This window comes from Littorina saxatilis, linkage group LG16 (assembly GCF_037325665.1).
Source record: "Littorina saxatilis isolate snail1 linkage group LG16, US_GU_Lsax_2.0, whole genome shotgun sequence".
Taxonomy (NCBI): Eukaryota; Metazoa; Mollusca; class Gastropoda; order Littorinimorpha; family Littorinidae; genus Littorina; species Littorina saxatilis.
In genome coordinates this window covers 2,100,847-2,122,060 of record NC_090260.1, presented here as the reverse complement: position 1 = coordinate 2,122,060, position 21,214 = coordinate 2,100,847, and the positions used below count along the sequence as shown (strand labels likewise).

The 21,214-nt window shown below is 46.2% G+C and overlaps 1 protein-coding gene across 1 annotated transcript in view; it reads left to right on the top strand.

The window, feature by feature from the left end:
* Positions 1–21,214, top strand: part of LOC138950209 (dynein axonemal heavy chain 6-like) — a 165,561-nt gene that overhangs the window by 68,399 nt on the left and 75,948 nt on the right. Inside the window, exons 41-47 of the mRNA XM_070321958.1 lie at positions 762–983; positions 2,156–2,303; positions 6,049–6,206; positions 6,631–6,762; positions 16,586–16,757; positions 19,608–19,771; positions 21,025–21,156. Coding sequence (XP_070178059.1) covers positions 762–983; positions 2,156–2,303; positions 6,049–6,206; positions 6,631–6,762; positions 16,586–16,757; positions 19,608–19,771; positions 21,025–21,156 — 1,128 coding nt within the window. The remainder of the gene's footprint in view (positions 1–761; positions 984–2,155; positions 2,304–6,048; positions 6,207–6,630; positions 6,763–16,585; positions 16,758–19,607; positions 19,772–21,024; positions 21,157–21,214) is intronic.

Sequence of the window (21,214 nt, the reverse complement as noted above, 5' to 3'; positions counted from 1 at the left end):
ACAGCTCAGTGGGTAGCGGTGAAGACAGCTCAGTGGGTAGCGGTGAAGACAGCTCAGTGGGTAGTGGTGAAGACAGCTCAGTGGGTAGTGGTGAAGACAGCTCAGTGGGTAGCGGTGAAGACAGCTCAGTGGGTAGCGGTGAAGACAGCTCAGTGGGTAGCGGTGAAGACAGCTCAGTGGGTAGTGGTGAAGACAGCTCAGTGGGTAGCGGTGAAGACAGCTCAGTGGGTAGTGGTGAAGACAGCTCAGTGGGTAGTGGTGACTCAGTGGGTAGCGGCGTTGGCCTCAATACCACTTGTCTTTATCAGCGTGGGTTCGATCCCCGCGTCCTGCCAGAGATTTATTTCCCACAGCCAACTTTGTGCAGACTTCTCAGTGTCCAAACACCCTCATATGTACGCATGCGCTTGATAAAGATCCTAAGTTCACAGCAAAAGTGACACAAACACACGCACGCAGGTACACTCACATACACACAACACACACACACACACACACACACACACACACACACACACACACACACACACACAATCTCTCTCTCTCTCTCTTTCTCTCTCTCTCTGACTGTGTATATATTCCATGTAACACACACACACACACACACACACACACACACACACACACACACACACAATCTCTCTCTCTCTTTCTCTCTCTCTCTGACTGTGTATATATTCCATGTAACACACACACACGCACACGCACACAATCTCTCTCTCTTTCTATCTCTCTCTGACTGTGTATATTCCATGTACCAGTTGCCATCTGGTGGTGATCTGTGGAGCTACTACATGGACTTTGAACTACGTCGCTTGGACGCCTGGGAGAAGATCGTCCCCTCCTTCCGCTACGACAAGGAGGTGCCCTTCTTCGACATGCTGGTCCCCACCATCGACACCGTACGCTTCGGATACATTCTCGACAAGCTGCTCTCTGTGCGGCACTCAGTGCTCTACACTGGCGGCACCGGCGTTGGCAAGGTGAGGGCATGGAGTGTGTGTGTGGTGGTAGGTTTGTAGCTGTCAGTTCAGTGACATCCTGCTTGCTACCGTGCGAGCAGAGAAAATGTTTCCCTCTTTATCTTCACTGCACTGGCTGCAAAACCCCTCACGCGGAGGTGTTTTCAGACAGGCCAGACACAGGTTGTCCCGGAGGTGCTGTACACTTTGTAACTGTACATTTTGTAGCTGTACACTTTGTATCTGTACATTTTAGCTGTATTCTAGACATGCTGTCTGTGAGACAGACAGTCTTCTCTCTACATGGGCGGTACTGGTTTGGGCAAGGTGAGGGCACAGAGTGTGTGGTGAAAGGTTTGTAGCTGTACACTCTCCCACCATCTCGTTTCACATTGAGTTTTGAATCCCGGGTGCGTCTGGTATGTTGAGGGTTATTCTACAGGACGTGTGGATGCAGACACAGGACCAAGTTAGGTAGGTGTAGAAACACACAGGACGGGCGCAGTGGCATAGTGGCATGGGCCTCCTAAACGGAAGGTCGTGAGTTCAAATTCCGGCCACCTAGTGGGCTAAGGGTGGAGATTTTTTTTATCTCCCAGGTCAACTTATGTGCAGGCCTACTTGTGCCTTATTCCCCTTCGTGTGTACACGCAAGCACAAGACCAAGTGCGCACAGAGGTCAACAGCATGACGGAAATAGCGAGAGAAAAACTGCCGTACTTGTTAAAGCCCTCTCGTGCCTACGAGTGTATTTGGAAATAGCAGACTGTAACCAACGCAAAAATATTGTCTTGTACTGTATTATAGTGTAGTGTGTTGTGTTGTGTTGTGTTGTGTTGTGTTGTGTTGTGTTGTGCTGTATTATATTGCATATTATATTATAGTATGCTGCTGAACTTTGCAGAGCGGCAAAACTACAAACCTGTCTTGTTTTGTATTTTATTGTATTGTACTGTATTGTATCATATTTGTCCTTTCAGTCTGTGATTGTGCGTGGTACGATGCTGAGCATGGCAGAGGGGCAGCCGTGCTTTGTATTGTATATTATTGAATTGTATTATATTTTTCCTTTCAGTCTGTGATTGCGCGCGGTACGCTGCTGAACATCGCAAAGCGTCAGAACTACCTGCCTGTTTTGTATTGTATTGTAATGTATTGTATTGTATTGTATTGTATCATATTTTTCCTTTCAGTCTGTGATTGCGCGCGGTACGCTGCTGAACATCGCAGAGCGTCAGAACTACGTGCCGGTATTCATCAACTTCTCGGCTCAGACCAGCAGCAACCGCACGCAGGAGATGGTCGAGTCCAAACTGGAAAAACGCCGCAAGAACGTCATTGGTCAGTTTCTAGTGAATAGTTATATCATTGGTCAGTTGCTAATGAATGTTTATATCATTGGTCAGTTACTTGAAACATCACTAGTGAATTGTTATATCATTGGTCAGTTGAGAGTGAATTGTTATGTCATTGGTCAGTTGAGAGTGAATTGTTATATCATTGGACAGTTACTTGAAACATCACTAGTGAATTGTTGTATCATGTAAGGGTTATATAAATGTGTAAGTTAGTATTTAAAAGAACAAGGTGAGTTAAAGAGAACAAGAAATTCCTCCGAGGTAGGAAAAACACCCCCGTCAAAGGGAAATAACCTTCTCAGTTGGTGGCAGTGAGAATGGTTATTTCCCTTTGACCATTAATATGTCCCTCTATAAGTCCTTGTATAATTTTAATCCACCAATAACTCCCTAACCGTGTGTTTGACTGGTCCCAATTTTTGTAAGGACCGTCTCAGGAATGTATAGAACCTGTTCACCAAGTTTGGTGACGATCGGTCCGTTCATTCTTGAGATCTATATGCGAACACAAACAAACAAACAAACAAACAAACAAACAAACACATCGACCGAATCCTGTACACACCCCTATACCGGGGGTGTAACAACACTGTGATGACCTCACAGCTGATACTTCCCTGTCTTGTTACATCTAGTCAAGTTATGACTAAATGTTTTAACATAGAGGGGGGAATCGAGACGAGGGTCATGGTGTGTGTGTGTGTGTGTGTGTCTGTGCGTGTGTGTGTGTAGAGCGATTCAGACTAAACTACTGGACCGATCTTTATGAAATTTTACATGAGAGTTCCTGGGTATGATATCCCCAGACGTTTTTTTCATTTTTTCGATAAATGTCTTTGATGACGTCATATCCGGCTTTTTGTAAAACTGAGGCGGCACTGTAACACCTTCATTTTTCAATCAAATTGATTGAAATTTTGGCCAAGCAATCTTTGACGAAGGCCGGACTTCGGTATTGCATTTGAGCATGTGGGCTTAAAAATTAATTAATGACTTTGGTCATTAAAAATCTGAAATATAATTAAAATTATTTTTTTATAAAACGATCCAAAACTACTTTTATTTTATTCTGCATCATGTTCTGATTCCAAAAACATATAAATATGTTATATTCGGATTAAAAATAAGCTCTGAAAATTAAAAATATAAAAATTATGATTAAAATTAAATTTCCGAAATCGTTTTAAAAACAATTTCATCTTATTCCTTGTCGGTTCCTGATTCCAAAAACATAGATATGATATGTTTGGATTAAAAACACGCTCAGAAAGTTAAAACGAAGAGAGGTACAGTAAAGCGTGCTATGCAGCACAGCGCAACCGCTACTGCGCTAAACATGTACAGGCTCGTCACTTTCACTGCCTTTTGCACTAGCGGCGGACTATACGGTCGATGTGAAAAAATGCAGTGCGTTCAGTTTCATTCTGTGAGTTCCACAGCTTGACTAAATGTTGTATTTTCGCCTTACGCGACTTGTTATTTGTCCTAAAAGAGAGATAGTGTGTGTGTGTGTGTGTGTGTGTGTGTGTGTGTGTGTGTGTGTGTGTGTGTGTGTGTGTGTGTGTGTGTGTGTGTGTGTCTGTGTGTGTGTGTGGTGTGTGTGTGTGTGTGTGTGTGTGTGTGTGTCTCTGTGCGTCTGTGTGTCTGTGTGTCTCTCTGTGTGTCTGTGTGTGTGTGTCTGTGTGTGTGTTTGTGTTTATTCCCCCCTCTGCTTCTTTACCTCTGTAAACTTGTAGAGCTAGTTATTTTTCGATAATGACCCAGCAACCAAACAAATAACGAGCCAGCAACAACCTGAATCCTTGATAGTGCAATGGGTTGAGAAGCTGTTCTGTTTCGGTACTAATTTTGCGACTGAAAAACTCCGAACGCTCTAATGTACGAAGTATACATTTCTGGAGCAAACAATACAAACATACCACATTTAAATTAACAACTACAGGCCTGAACACATGAATCTCCATGTAAAATCCATGAGTTCGGCTGTTTTCTGAATCTAGATCTGCCGTGCACAAACGTTCATCACAAGCAAATTCCCAAGGTAAGTAACTCATACTTTGTCTAGCAACAAGAGTAGTTCCCCTTCTTGTCACTCAGTTTCTTCGACAACACTGACTGCATTCCGACGGTCAGTTTTCAACAATATTTCATTTTATAAACAGATCACACGCAACCAAATGCACACATCTCATCAATTTAAACAACATAAAGCGGTTTCATACACTATTTTCCCCAGAAAACTGAACTTCATACAGTAATTAACGTTGGAACACGGGTGCAAATGTTCGTCTGCTAGTCCCATTTGACGAAAGAACATTATCCTAAGCGATACTAAAACATAACAAGTCGCGTAAGGCGAAAATACAATATTTAGTCAAGTAGCTGTCGAACTCACAGAATGAAACTGAACGCAATGCCATTTTACTCGTAGCATCGTCAGGCCACCGCTCGTGGCAAAGGCAGTGAAATTGACAAGAAGAGCGGGATAGTAGTTGCGCTAAGAAGGATAGCACGCTTTTCTGTACCTCTCTTTGTTTTAACTTTCTGAGCGTGTTTTTAATCCAAACATATCATATCTATATGTTTTTGGAATCAGGAACCGACAAGGAGTAAGATGAAAGTGTTTTTAAATTGATTTGGACAATTTAATTTTGATAATAATTTTTATATATTTAATTTTCAGAGCTTGTTTTTAATCCGAATATAACATATTTATATGTTTTTGGAATCAGCAAATGATGGAGAATAAGATAAACGTAAATTTGGATCGTTTTATAAATTTTTATTTTTTTTTACAATTTTCCGATTTTTAATGACCAAAGTCATTCATTAATTTTTAAGCCACCAAGCTGAAATGCAATACCGAACCCCGGGCTTCGTCGAAGATTACTTGACCAAAATTTGAACCAATTTGGTTGAAAAATGAGGGCGTGACAGTGCCGCCTCAACTTTCACGAAAAGCCGGATATGACGTCATCAAAGACATTCATCAAAAAAATGAAAAAAACGTTCGGGGATTTCATACCCAGGAACTCTCATGTCAAATTTCATAAAGATCGGTCCAGTAGTTTAGTCTGAATCGCTCTACACACACACACACACACACACACGCACGCACACACGCACGCACATACACCACGACCCTCGTTTCGATTCCCCCTCGATGTTAAAATATTTAGTCAAAACTTGACTAAATATAAAAAGAACACACAATATCTGCCTTTACCGCCACAGCAGATTAACAGCATATCTGTGTACTTGATTTTAGTTTAAAACAGGGAAACTGACAAGAAGTGTTAACAGAATGGAATGATTTGCACGGAACTATACAACCGCGCATTAATCGATCGCCTGCGCAGGTTGACTGGTTGAGTGATTCGGATTCGATCAAACTTTCGCACAAAAACTCCTGTTTTCTTTGAATAACTGAAGAAAGGAGGAATAAAGAGGTTACACACCGTCTCAGTGATTATTAAAAATAATGGTCTCAGTTCGCGGTCATGAAAAAGCTCGCTGAAGCTCGCATTTTTCATGATCCGCTAACTTCGACCATTATTTTTAATAATCTCTGAGACTCGGCATGTAACCTCTACGTCTCTGTGTCTGTGTGAGTGTGTGTGTATAAGTGTCTGTGTGTGTGTGTGTGTGTGTGTGTGTGTGTGTGTGTTTGTGTTTGCATGTGTATGTGTGTTGAATGTTTGTGTAACACCAATGTGCTTTGTTAACAGGCGCCCCAATTGGTAAGCGTGTGATCATCATGATCGACGACCTCAACATGCCCAAGCTGGACACCTATGGCTCACAGCCTCCCATCGAGCTGCTGAGACAGTACCTGGACTTTGGCGGCCTCTACGACCGCGAGAAGCTCTACTGGAAGGAGATACATGTAGGTCTATGTCACACACACATACACATGCACGCATGCACACATACGCACACACACAAATGCATGCACACACACACACGCACAGGTATGTAGGCAGGCACGTCTTCAGGCAAACACACACGTACACACACAAACACAAAAACACACACACACATACACACACACACACACACACACACACACACACACACACACACACACACACACACACGCACACACATTTATATATATATATATATATGTATACACACTCACATACACACACATACACACATGTCACACACACATCCACAGCTCTGATGGTTTTAGAGGAAGGGCAGTAACTGTGTATGTTTGAGTGAATGTCTCGTACAGTTGGCTTTCTGTAAACTGACATTGTGCCATGGATATAACCCAGTGAAGTTATCTGCATATCTGTGTGCAGGACGTGACCCTGTCGGCAGCGTGTGCGCCCCCTGGTGGTGGACGTAACCTAGTGTCGCCGCGCTTGTTCCGCCATTTCTCCATGCTGTCCATCCCCCCGCCCACCGAGCACAGCCTGAAACACATGTTTATGGTGAGTGTACTTCTCTTTTCTTCATTAGACATTACTCCCTCCCTGCCTCCCTCCCTGCCTCCCTCTCCCTCCCTCTTTCTCCCTCCCCCTCCCTCCCCCTCCCTCCCTCCCTCTCCCTCCCTCTTCCTCCCCCTCCCTCCCCCCCTCCTCCCCCCCTCCCTCCCTCCTTCCCTCCCCCTCCCTCCCCCGTCCCTCCCCCCTCCCTCCATCCCTCTCCCTCCCCCTCCCTCCCTCCCCTCCCTCTCCCACCCACCCCTCCCCCTCCCTCCCTCCCTCTCGTTCCCCCTCTCTCCCTCCCCCTCCCTCCCCCCCTCCCTCTCCCACCCCCCTCCCTCCCTCTCGTTCCCCCTCTCTCCCTCCCCCTCCCTCCCTCTCTCCCTCTCCCTCCCTCCCTCCCTCTCCCTCCCCCTCCCTCCCTCTCCCTCCCCCTCCCTCCCCCTCCCCCCCCCTCCCTCCCCCTCTCTGTATCTTATCTGATTGAAGTTTTATTTTTTATGTCCATCTGTCTTTATGTGTTGTATAAAGGACAGGTTGGAAGAATAGGCTTTGCCTGAAACCTTTATCCTTTTGTAATAAAGTTCTGAGTCTGAGTCTGAGTCTCTCCCCCTCCCTCCCTCTCTCCGCCCACGGAGCATAGCCTAAAACACATGTTTATGGTGGGTGTACTTGTCTTTTCTTCATATCCCCCACCCCATTATCACCATGGTTATGGTGAGTGTACTCTCTGTTCTTCATATCCCCCACCCCATTATCACCATGGTTATGGTGAGTGTACTCTCTGTTCTTCATATCCCCCACCCCATTATCACCATGGTTATGGTGAGTGTACTCTCTGTTCTTCATATCCCCCACCCCATTATCACCATGGTTATGGTGAGTGTACTCTCTGTTCTTCATATCCCCCACCCCATTATCACCATGGTTATGGTGAGTGTACTGTCTGTTCTTCATATCCCCCACCCCATTATCACCATGGTTATGGTGGGTGTACTCTCTGTTCTTCATATCCCCCACCCCATTATCACCATGGTTATGGTGAGTGTACTCTCTGTTCTTCATATCCCCCACCCCATTATCACCATGGTTATGGTGAGTGTACTCTCTGTTCTTCATATCCCCCACCCCATTATCACCATGGTTATGGTGAGTGTACTCTCTGTTCTTCATATCCCCCACCCCATTATCACCATGGTGAGTGTACTCTCTGTTCTTCATATCCCCCACCCCATTATCACCATGGCTATTGTCACGTTTCAATATATCACTTAAGGTGATTATGAACCGGTTAATTACTACTAATTAACTAACCACACCACGATCCACTCTCGCAGTCATACAATTAAATAGAGTCAACAAAAGTATAAGTTTCAGACGCCTGTTTATGTATAAACTCGCCACCTCCCTCGAGCCTTCACTCAAAATATGTTCCTTTTACGTTCTCAACACGTAAAAAACCCGTGGTCACTGACAAAATGCCAGTAGTATATAGAAAATTATAGTAACACGCTGAACCCGTGTAAATACAGTCAAAATGAGAATGTTCTGTTCAAAAAGCTCTAGTTCATGCAGGGGTCACACACCCCACGTTGTCACTACTCCAATGAAATCACAGATAAGAAAAAGACAACGGTGGTCAACGGGGTGCGTAAGACACGGTGCACTTAGCTTTCTTTCTGTATGCTGGTTAGCCGGTATGCTGGTTAGCCGGGTTGCTGGTTAGCCGGGTTGCTGGTTAGCCGGTTCGCTGGTTAGCCGGTCTGCTGGTTAGCCGGTCTGCTGGTTAGCCGGTTAGCGTAGCTTCCTCAGGTCCCAGCTCCAACGTCTGCAGCTAGCAGTGCCCCGTCAAAAGGCAGCCGTGCAGCGGTTACAGGAAACCGACAGAAACGAACGAAGGCTGCAAACAGAAAGCATCGGTGCACTAAACATGTCAGCTACCCCTCACCCACCACCTTAAAACATGTCATCTTTAAATATCTCATCGAGCACGTGGGCCTGCACAAAACGGACTTTTTACAACAACAAAACAGTCATTTTCCGTCCTTCTCTCCCTATCTGCAAAAACCATATACAGATTAGTATTTTAGCGTCACAGAGAGTAAATTATGCGCTAACCTGGAAAGAACAACAGAGAGTATTTCATTCCACAAACACAGACTCATCAACAGCGTTAAATAATGATTTATTACCTCAAAAGCCTATGATTGTACTCTCATGGAAGCAAAAATCCGCTTCCTCCCTGGAACAGCCTCTGTTCGTCAACAGTGACCAAAAACGTCCAGAACCCCTTGTCGAATCCTTATGCGAAAGCCATCGCCGACGAAGGAAAGTTGACGACTTGTCCTCAGCAAAATACGTGGCAGAGAAAAGGAATAACTTGTGGAAGTTCCCCTAGAGTGCCGAATATAATACTCGGTGAAAAACCATCATACTCTAGAAACTGTGTATTAGAACCTTCCCCTTCTGCCGCTGGGTGTCAAGTGTGTCGTCCTTTGAGTCTCTGACAGACCACCTAGCCAAATACACGTGACTGACCTTGTCACCAAACCAGTCCAGCTATACACAATTCTGCCTCCCAAGCAGAAAAAAGACACAAGAAACTCGATCCGCGAAAATCCCGTGCGCGCTGTCAGCGAAAAACCGTCAGCCCTGTGACAGCAGAAACCTCCACTGAAAAACTCGTGCGCAGCAAACCCTCCGTGTTCATTGAGCACTGTCAGCAAACTCTGCTGTAGCCCAATATCACGCACAGGCGCTTTCTATCATACTCGACCAAGAACAGGCACTCCACCGAGTGACACTTTCTTGGTCTCTGTCACCCGATCGTGACACACCTCCCCTCTTCAAGACGAAACCTCGGTTTCGCTCACAGTCATGTTCTCCTCTACAGCCCGAGAGAGAAAGTCAGCTCCAACATTGTTGGCGCCCGGAATGACGCGTACCGTGAATTGGTACGGTTGGAGAATCAACGCCCAGCGCATAAGTCTGGCGTTTGCCAACCTTGCAACCTGAAGATATTGCAGAGGTTGATGGTCTGTTTCCAGACAGAAAGGTCGTCCTCAAGAACGAGCAACCCCTCGTTTCACCCCTGATGACTGCAACCTTCTCTGTCTTCTTGTCTTTGTTCTTCTGGTCTTTGTTCTTCTCCCCGTAGGCTGTCCTCTCTATGTAGGCGCGCAGCAGGTTGGCGTGGTACAGGCGTGCTTTCCCGTTCATGACGATCCTGTAGTCGTTCTGGCCCACCCTCGCTGTCACCTCAAAAGGTCCTTGCCACTGCAGTTGTAGCTTGTTGTGTTTGACAGGTAGAAGTAGCAACACCCGTTCTCCAATCTTGAAGCTGCGCGGCCGTGCCTTGCGGTCGAATCCTCGCGCGTAACGCTGTGCTGCTCTTCCCAGGTTCTCTTGAGCCAGTTTGCAGGTCTCTTCAATCCTGTTCCTGAGTTCTACGATGTAGGTCGCTGTCGTCTGCACCTCCTCGTCAGCTTCTTCGTCTGTCCAAGCCTGACGCAGGATAGCCATGGGACCGCGTACCTGTCTGCCGTACAACAACTCAAATGGGGAAAAGCCCAAGCTCTCCTGAGGAACCTCGCGGTATGCAAAAAGCAATGCTGGGATGTACCTGTCCCACGTGCGTGGTTTCTCCTGAGCTAGTTTCCTCAGCATGGTCTTCAAGGTGCCATTGAACCTTTCCACCAGTCCGTTGCACTGAGCATGGTAAGGAGTGGTGAAGTGCTGCTCCAGTGATAGCAGTCGTGCTGCCTCCGCCATCACTCCTCCCGTGAACTGCGTGCCTCTGTCGGTGAGTACCTCTGATGGAATTCCCAGCCGGGACCACATTGTAACCAGAGCCTCAGCTACTCGCGTGGCTTCAATCGATTTCAGAGGGATCGCCTCTGGGTATCGAGTAGCGTAGTCCACCATGGTCAAAATGTATCTGTTTCCGTCCTCAGACGCAGGCAAGATGGGCCCGATGATGTCCACTGCCACCCGACGAAAGGGTTCGTCGATGAGCGGCATCTTCTCCAAGGGGACCTTCCTCACCCTTCCTTTGGCAACCACCTTCTGGCACTTATCGCAGGACGCACAGAAACGTCGGACATCCGTGCAGATGCCTGGCCAGTAAAAGTGGCGCCAGACACGATCCGTGGTCTTCTTGGTGCCAAGATGACCTCCCAGAATCGAGTCGTGTGCCGTTGCCATGACACCCTCGCGAAACTCGCGAGGCACGACAACCTGTTTGAATGTACCTTCTTGGTTGCTGAACTCACGGTAGAGCAACTTCTTGTCCCTGAGGAACCTTGACCTCCCATGCTTCCCGCTCAGCTTCACCTTCCCCGACTTCGCGTGCTCCCGAGGAGTCGCTAATGTCGGATCAGATGCCTGAGCCTTCGCGAGAAGCGCGGGGGTCACGTTCCCCAGGGCAGCTCGTGCAGCAGGTAGGGGTTTGAGAGGTTTGTCCTCTCGCTCCGCCTGTGCCCGCGTGAGCACTGAAATGACGTCGGGAGACCGATAAACGGGAACCTCCCTGGTGACGCCGTCCACAAACTGAACCCGGTTTCCAATGAGCAGGTCGCATGGAGGATCGTCCATGACGACGGCCACAATGGTCCCCGTGAACAACGGTGTTACGACCTTGATCACTGCCGTGTTCAAGTCGTAAGCGTGAGATGCCTCGGCCATTCTCACTCTGATGCTGTCTCCTGTGTAGGCCATAGCTGGAACTAGACTCGCCCGAACCACTATCATGTCTGCCCCTGTGTCCCGCAGACCTTCGCCCTTCACTCCGTTAACGTAGACGTTGCAGTGGGGCTGGAAATGTTTCCTGGAGCACGGAACGCAGAGTTGTGGAATGGTGCATGAGCTCGTGACGTCCCTTAACTCCTCGCTGCCAACAAAGTGTACGCCCTTCTGGTCAGCCTGTCTCTTGTGGCAGTCCTTCTTCACGTGGCCCCGCTTGTTGCAGTAGTAACACTGGATGTCAGTTCTGGAACTTGATCCTTTGTGTCCCTGATCGTCCTTCCCGTCCTTGGGTCCTGAAGAACCCGAATTTCCCGATTTTCCCGGCCGTGAGCCTGAAGATTTGCCGGAGATCGCCTGGGCGTCCTCGTGTACTCTGATCCAGTCGGCTGCCTCCTGAGTAGTCTTTGGCTGGTGTTCCTGCACGAAGGTCACCACCTCAGGTCGCAGGCTGGACATCAGTTGCTCCATGACAATGAGGTCGGCAAGGTCGTTGACGGTCCAGTCCTTTTCGGCCATCTCCACCCAGCGCCGCAGGTAGAGATTAAGGCGTGCCACAAACTGATGACTCAGCTCGCCGCTCAGTCTCTTGCTGTTACGCAGACGTCGTCTGTAGGCTTCCGCAGTCAGGTTGAAGCGCTGGAGTAACGCCTTCTTAAGTGCCTGATAGTCTCTCGCCTCGTCGTCATCCAAAGCGTTGTAGAGCTGCAATGCGCGTCCTTTCAAGCAGGTGCTAAGGCGGCTAGCCCACGTGGCCTCTTCCCACTTCTGGTCAGATGCAATGCGCTCAAACCGGCGTAAAAAGTCGTCGAGCTCGTCCTTGTCATCGTCGAACGTCGGCAGTCTCGTACGGTCGGCAACAAACGTCGGCGCGCTAGCCTGAGTAAGCGTACCCTTCTCGGCCTGTAGCCTAGCTAGCTCTAGCTGGTGATCGCGATCCGCCTGTTCCTTCCGGTCTAGTCTGTCACGTTCGTCTTTCTTTTCCTGTCTGTCAAGTTCGGCCTGCCGTTCCCTTTCTTGTCTGTCAAGTTCGTCTTTCTTATCCTGTCGGTCACGTTCTTCTTGTCGTTCCTGTCTCTCACGTTCGTCTTTCCTTTCCTGTCTGTCTCGTTCTGCCTGTCGTTCCCTTTCTTGTCTGTCAAGTTCGTCTTTCTCTTTCTTGTCCTGTCGGTCACGTTCGGCCTGTCGTTCAGCCTGTCGTTCCCTTTCTTGTCTGTCAAGTTCGTCCTTCTTGTCCTGTCGGTCACGTTCTTCTTTTCTTGTCAGTCGCTCAAATTCTTCCTTCCGTTCTACTTCTAAGCGTTTTAGAACGCTTCGGGCTCTAACGCGTGCGTCTCGCTCAGTCGGTTGCTCGCTGCCAGGAGTCTCGAAAGTTATTCTCCTCGTAGGAGATCCCCCTGTAGCCATGGTTAGTTTAGCAAAGCTTTATCACCAAAGTAAGTCTAACGCAGCTATAGCTAGAACACGCGGTGATGAAAGCGGTGGATACAAAAATCCCGCAACCAGAAAATGCAGAAGAAAAATCCAAACGGTGTAGAACAAATCGCGTAGCCTACTTTATGGCTGCTTTTTGCGGTGAAACAAAGTGTTTCCCACAGCCGTGGCCTACTTTATCGGCTGCTTTTTGCGGTGAAACAAAGCGTTTCCCACAGCCTTGGTTAGGACAGAAGTCCTCGGACCCTTCCCCCCCAAAATTCCAACAAAGTCAAAATATGGAGAAAAATCCAAGTAAAACAAGACGGTAGAAATGTAACCTGTTACAAAATGCGAAACAACAATGTAGAGAAAACTGAGTAAAACGAATAACAAATCCGCTAACCCCGCTCAGCTCTCTGCAACGGAAAACTCTGAACGTACAACAACAAAGATTCACAAACAAAGGAAAGGGAAGTAATCACAGTTAGCGCATACAATAACTCACAAATTACAATTTACATTTCCTGCAAGATGTGAATCGCTTAAGGTGTGGTATATGATCAAAACTATACAAAAAAGGGTAGCACCAAGCAGAAAATAAGTCGAGCACTGACGAGATTATCTGCTCTTAGTTATCCTTAATTGGTGGGTCTTTATCAGTTGGAAATTAACTGAGTAAATCCCGGCTTGGCCCCCATGTGTCACGTTTCAATATATCACTTAAGGTGATTATGAACCGGTTAATTACTACTAATTAACTAACCACACCACGATCCACTCTCGCAGTCATACAATTAAATAGAGTCAACAAAAGTATAAGTTTCAGACGCCTGTTTATGTATAAACTCGCCACCTCCCTCGAGCCTTCACTCAAAATATGTTCCTTTTACGTTCTCAACACGTAAAAAACCCGTGGTCACTGACAAAATGCCAGTAGTATATAGAAAATTATAGTAACACGCTGAACCCGTGTAAATACAGTCAAAATGAGAATGTTCTGTTCAAAAAGCTCTAGTTCATGCAGGGGTCACACACCCCACGTTGTCACTACTCCAATGAAATCACAGATAAGAAAAAGACAACGGTGGTCAACGGGGTGCGTAAGACACGGTGCACTTAGCTTTCTTTCTGTATGCTGGTTAGCCGGTATGCTGGTTAGCCGGGTTGCTGGTTAGCCGGGTTGCTGGTTAGCCGGTTCGCTGGTTAGCCGGTCTGCTGGTTAGCCGGTCTGCTGGTTAGCCAGTTAGCGTAGCTTCCTCAGGTCCCAGCTCCAGCGTCTGCAGCTAGCAGTGCCCCGTCAAAAGGCAGCCGTGCAGCGGTTACAGGAAACCGACAGAAACGAACGAAGGCTGCAAACAGAAAGCATCGGTGCACTAAACATGTCAGCTACCCCTCACCCACCACCTTAAAACATGTCATCTTTAAATATCTCATCGAGCACGTGGGCCTGCACAAAACGGACTTTTTACAACAACAAAACAGTCATTTTCCGTCCTTCTCTCCCTATCTGCAAAAACCATATACAGATTAGTATTTTAGCGTCACAGAGAGTAAATTATGCGCTAACCTGGAAAGAACAACAGAGAGTATTTCATTCCACAAACACAGACTCATCAACAGCGTTAAATAATGATTTATTACCTCAAAAGCCTATGATTGTACTCTCATGGAAGCAAAAATCCGCTTCCTCCCTGGAACAGCCTCTGTTCGTCAACAGTGACCAAAAACGTCCAGAACCCCTTGTCGAATCCTTATGCGAAAGCCATCGCCGACGAAGGAAAGTTGACGACTTGTCCTCAGCAAAATACGTGGCAGAGAAAAGGAATAACTTGTGGAAGTTCCCCTAGAGTGCCGAATATAATACTCGGTGAAAAACCATCATACTCTAGAAACTGTGTATTAGAACCTTCCCCTTCTGCCGCTGGGTGTCAAGTGTGTCGTCCTTTGAGTCTCTGACAGACCACCTAGCCAAATACACGTGACTGACCTTGTCACCAAACCAGTCCAGCTATACACAATTCTGCCTCCCAAGCAGAAAAAAGACACGAGAAACTCGATCCGCGAAAATCCCGTGCGCGCTGTCAGCGAAAAACCGTCAGCCCTATGACAGCAAAAACCTCCACTGTAAAACTCGTGCGCAGCAAACCATCCGTGTTCATTGAGCACTGTCAGCAAACTCTGCTGTAGCCCAATATCACGTACAGGCGCTTTCTATCATAATCGACCAAGAACAGGCACTCCACTGAGTGACACTTTCTTGGTCTCTGTCACCCGATCGTGACAGTTATGGTGAGTGTACTCTCTGTTCTTCATATCCCCCACCCCATTATCACCACGGTTATGGTGAGTGTACTCTCTGTTCTTCATATCCCCCACCCCATTATCACCATGGTTATGGTGGGTGTACTCTCTGTTCTTCATATCCCCCACCCCATTATCACCATGGTTATGGTGGGTGTACTCTCTGTTCTTCATATCCCCCACCCCATTATCACCATGGTTATGGTGGGTGTACTCTCTGTTCTTCATATCCCCCACCCCATTATCACCATGGTTATGGTGAGTGTACTCTCTGTTCTTCATATCCCCCACCCCATTATCCACCATGGTTATGGTGAGTGTACTGTCTGTTCTTCATATCCCCCACCCCATTATCACCATGGTTATGGTGGGTGTACTCTCTGTTCTTCATATCCCCCACCCCATTATCACCATGGTTATGGTGAGTGTACTCTCTGTTCTTCATATCCCCCACCCCATTATCACCATGGTTATGGTGAGTGTACTCTCTGTTCTTCATATCCCCCACCCCATTATCACCATGGTTATGGTGAGTGTACTCTCTGTTCTTCATATCCCCCTCCCCATTATCACCATGGTTATGGTGAGTGTACTCTCTGTTCTTCATATCCCCCACCCCATTATCACCATGGTTATGGTGAGTGTACTGTCTGTTCTTCATATCCCCCACCCCATTATCACCATGGTTATGGTGAGTGTACTCTCTGTTCTTCATATCCCCCACCCCATTATCACCATGGTTATGGTGAGTGTACTCTCTGTTCTTCATATCCCCCACCCCATTATCACCATGGTTATGGTGAGTGTACTCTGTTCTTCATATCCCCCACCCCATTATCACCATGGTTATGGTGAGTGTACTCTCTGTTCTTCATATCCCCCACCCCATTATCACCATGGTTATGGTGAGTGTACTCTGTTCTTCATATCCCCCACCCCATTATCACCATGATTATGGTGAGTGTACTCTCTGTTCTTCATATCCCCCACCCCATTATCACCATGGTTATGGTGAGTGTACTCTCTGTTCTTCATATCCCCCACCCCATTATCACCATGGTTATAGTGAGTGTACTCTCTGTTCTTCATATCCCCCACCCCATTATCACCATGGTTATGGTGAGTGTACTCTCTGTTCTTCATATCCCCCACCCCATTATCACCATGGTTATAGTGAGTGTACTCTCTGTTCTTCATATCCCCCACCCCATTATCACCATGGTTATGGTGAGTGTACTCTCTGTTCTTCATATCCCCCACCCCATTATCACCATGGTTACGGTGAGTTGCTGTACGTGTTGCCCTGTCTTTTGTCTTTACGCCTTTTACATAAGTTTACACTTTCGTTTCCATGGCCACTGTGTGTTGACAGGCCATCTTAACAGGGTTCTTGATGGATTTCCCCCACGCCGTGCGACAATGCAGCGAGCCCATTGTGGCAGCCGCCGTGGAGATCTACTTCCGCATGAGTACCGACCTCCTGCCGACCCCTGCCAAGTCTCACTACGTCTTCAACCTGCGTGATCTGTCCAAATGTGTGCAAGGTAGGTATGGCTGTGACGTCACCTGGGCACGGGGGCAAGAAACAGGCAAGGGTTTCTTGGAAATCCAGATTTTTGGTGACATCCATGGTCGTTTTTGAGATCAATCTAAATCCATTGAGAAAATAGTACAACTATAAAGATATGATTGAAAAGTGTAACAGGGACATCATTTTGACAACTCAAAAGCCTCAGAATGGACGTTTCCTGCAGTTCAAATGTTAAAAAATCTTCAGCGTCAAGTTGTGTGTGACTCGGCAAGATGCACATTGTGTTGATAGTTCCGTGTTGTGTGTGATGTTTGTGTTGATAGTCACTGTGTTATGTTGTGTGTGATGTGTGTGTTGATAGTCACCGTGTTGTGTGTGATGTGTGTGTTGATAGTCACGGTGTTGTGTGTGATGTGTGTGTTGATAGTCACTGTGTTGTGTGTGATGTGTGTGTTGATAGTCACTGTGTTGTGTGTGATGTGTGTGTTGATAGTCACTGTGTTGTGTGTGATGTGTGTGTTGATAGTCACTGTGTTGTGTGTGATGTGTGTGTTGATAGTCACTGTGTTGTGTGTGATGTGTGTGTTGATAGTCACTGTGTTGTGTGTGATGTGTGTGTTGATAGTCACCGTGTTGTGTGTGATGTTTGTGTTGATAGTCACCGTGTTGTGTGTGATGTTTGTGTTGATAGTCACCGTGTTGTGTGTGATGTGTGTGTTGATAGTCACCGTGTTGTGTGTGATGTGTGTGTTGATAGTCACCGTGTTGTGTGTGATGTGTGTGTTGATAGTCACCGTGTTGTGTGTGATGTTTGTGTTGATAGTCACCGTGTTGTGTGTGATGTTGTGTGTGATGTTTGTGTTGATAGTCACCGTGTTGTGTGTGATGTGTGTGTTGATAGTCACCGTGTTGTGTGTGATGTGTGTGTTGATAGTCACTGTGTTGTGTGTGATGTTTGTGTTGATAGTCACCGTGTTGTGTGTGATGTGTGTGTTGATAGTCACGGTGTTGTGTGTGATGTGTGTGTTGATAGTCACTGTGTTGTGTGTGATGTTTGTGTTGATAGTCACTGTGTTGTGTGTGATGTGTGTGTTGATAGTCACCGTGTTGTGTGTGATGTTTGTGTTGATAGTCACCGTGTTGTGTGTGATGTTTGTGTTGATAGTCACCGTGTTGTGTGTGATGTTTGTGTTGATAGTCACTGTGTTGTGTGTGATGTTTGTGTTGATAGTCACTGTGTTGTGTGTGATGTGTGTGTTGATAGTCACTGTGTTGTGTGTGATGTGTGTGTTGATAGTCACTGTGTTGTGTGTGATGTGTGTGTTGATAGTCACTGTGTTGTGTGTGATGTGTGTGTTGATAGTCACTGTGTTGTGTGTGATGTTTGTGTTGATAGTCACTGTGTTGTGTGTGATGTTTGTGTTGATAGTCACCGTGTTGTGTGTGATGTGTGTGTTGATAGTCACTGTGTTGTGTGTGATGTGTGTGTTGATAGTCACTGTGTTGTGTGTGTTGATAGTCACCGTGTTGTGTGTGATGTTTGTGTTGATAGTCACTGTGTTGTGTGTGATGTGTGTGTTGATAGTCACCGTGTTGTGTGTGATGTTTGTGTTGATAGTCACCGTGTTGTGTGTGATGTTTGTGTTGATAGTCACCGTGTTGTGTGTGATGTGTGTGTTGATAGTCACCGTGTTGTGTGTGATGTGTGTGTTGATAGTCACCGTGTTGTGTGTGATGTGTGTGTTGATAGTCACCGTGTTGTGTGTGATGTTTGTGTTGATAGTCACCGTGTTGTGTGTGATGTTGTGTGTGATGTTTGTGTTGATAGTCACCGTGTTGTGTGTGATGTTTGTGTTGATAGTCACTGTGTTGTGTGTGATGTGTGTGTTGATAGTCACTGTGTTGTGTGTGATGTTTGTGTTGATAGTCACCGTGTTGTGTGTGATGTTTGTGTTGATAGTCACTGTGTTGTGTGTGATGTTTGTGTTGATAGTCACTGTGTTGTGTGTGATGTTTGTGTTGATAGTCACCGTGTTGTGTGTGATGTGTGTGTTGATAGTCACCGTGTTGTGTGTGATGTGTGTGTGTTGATAGTCACTGTGTTGTGTGTGATGTTTGTGTTGATAGTCACTGTGTTGTGTGTGATGTTTGTGTTGATAGTCACCGTGTTGTGTGTGATGTTTGTGTTGATAGTCACCGTGTTGTGTGTGATGTTTGTGTTGATAGTCACTGTGTTGTGTGTGATGTTTGTGTTGATAGTCACCGTGTTGTGTGTGATGTTTGTGTTGATAGTCACCGTGTTGTGTGTGATGTTTGTGTTGATAGTCACTGTGTTGTGTGTGATGTTTGTGTTGATAGTCACCGTGTTGTGTGTGATGTTTGTGTTGATAGTCACTGTGTTGTGTGTGTTGATAGTCACTGTGTTGTGTGTGATGTTTGTGTTGATAGTCACTGTGTTGTGTGTGATGTTTGTGTTGATAGTCACCGTGTTGTGTGTGATGTTTGTGTTGATAGTCACTGTGTTGTGTGTGTTGATAGTCACTGTGTTGTGTGTGTTGATAGTCACTGTGTTGTGTGTGATGTTTGTGTTGATAGTCACTGTGTTGTGTGTGATGTTTGTGTTGATAGTCACTGTGTTGTGTGTGATGTGTGTGTTGATAGTCACTGTGTTGTGTGTGATGTTTGTGTTGATAGTCACTGTGTTGTGTGTGATGTTTGTGTTGATAGTCACTGTGTTGTGTGTGATGTGTGTGTTGATAGTCACTGTGTTGTGTGTGATGTTTGTGTTGATAGTCACTGTGTTGTGTGTGATGTTGTGTGTGATGTTTGTGTTGATAGTCACCGTGTTGTGTATACGTCACAGGCATGCTGCAGGCTGACCCAGGTGTGATTCGCGACAACCACCAGATCTTCCGTCTCTTTGTGCACGAGACTCAGCGCGTCTTCCACGACCGTCTCATCAACAATGAGGACAAGTTCTACTTCCACCAGATCATGGCCGAGATGGCATCCAAGCACTTTGGGGAGGTGGGGTCATCGTTTGGTTGGGAGAGACAGAGAGAGAGAGAGAGAGAGAGAGAGAGAGAGAGAGAGAGAGAGAGAGAGAGAGAGAGAGACTCAGACTCAGACTCAGAACTTTATTACAAAAGGATAAAGGTTTTAGGCAAAGCCTATTCTTCCAACCTGTCCTTTATACAACACATAAAGACAGACGAACATAACAAATAAAAATTCAATCATATAAGATATAGAAATACATTGTATGAATTGCAATACTATATGCAGTTACGGAATTATATAAGGAGAACTCAAAAATTACAAAATTACATTGACATAGTTAAGCCTTTCATTTTGAGAATTAAGTTGCTCAGATGAGCTACACATCCGTTAACACTAGTACAAAATGTTCAACAAAATAACAATCGAACAAGACATTTCATTCACGAATGATGTGTGAACGGGACTGTCTCTTAAACAATTTCACTGAAGTTGCATTTCTTATCTGTTGGGGGAAGGAGTTCCAGAGAAAAGCTCCCGAGAAGGCTAGGCTCGATTTGTAGAGGTCTATGCGAGGTATAGGAGGGATGATTTTTTGGGACCCATATCTTTTTGTGGCATGTTTGAAATGTGATTGCAAATATTTAGGACAGTCGTCATTTAGAATTTTATACATGAACACAGCCTTGTTTAACGTCAACTGATCTTTCAAGGGGAGGAAATTTAGGAGCTTTAGCTTTTCATCCGTGGACCTATTCAAATCATGCAGAATAAGTTTTGCAGCTCGGCGATGCAGGGAATTGAGTCTTTTTAAATGAACATCACTGCAGTTATCCCAAAGTGTCGAAGCGAAGTTTATATGAGGCATTATGTGGGCGTAATAGAACATTTTGAGTGCTTCAGAATCGGCGAAAGAGAGAGAGAGAGACAGAGCGAGAGAGAGAGAGAAAGAGAGAGAGACAGAGAGACAGAGAGAGAGAGAGAGACAGAGAGAGACAGAGAGACAGACAGAGAGAGAGACAGAGACAGAGAGAGAGAGAGAGAGAGAGAGAGAGAGAGACAGAGAGAGAGAGAAAGAGAGAGAGAGAGAGAAAGAGAGAGAGCGCATTCAAGAACAAATCTTGATGTACCTTATCTGGTTCATATTTTACGACAATTTGAAAATGACGAAAGATCACTTGCGACAGTGGGCGCGAATGAGTTGCCTTTCTTTTGCCCCCTACTGTACAGAACGAACATTGTGGCGTTCACCTAGTATCAAAGAGTATCGTGTGTGTGTGTAGAACGTGGAGGCAGACTCCTTCATCAAGCATCCCATCATCTTCGGCGACTTCATTAAGATTGGGGCAACACAAGCTGACAAGATGTACGAGGAACTCACCGACCTGTGCAAAGTGCAGAATGTCCTGCAAGATGTGAGTACACATGCACCACTGTGCTGCACTCTTAGGGATGTCTGTGGTTACTTGTGTA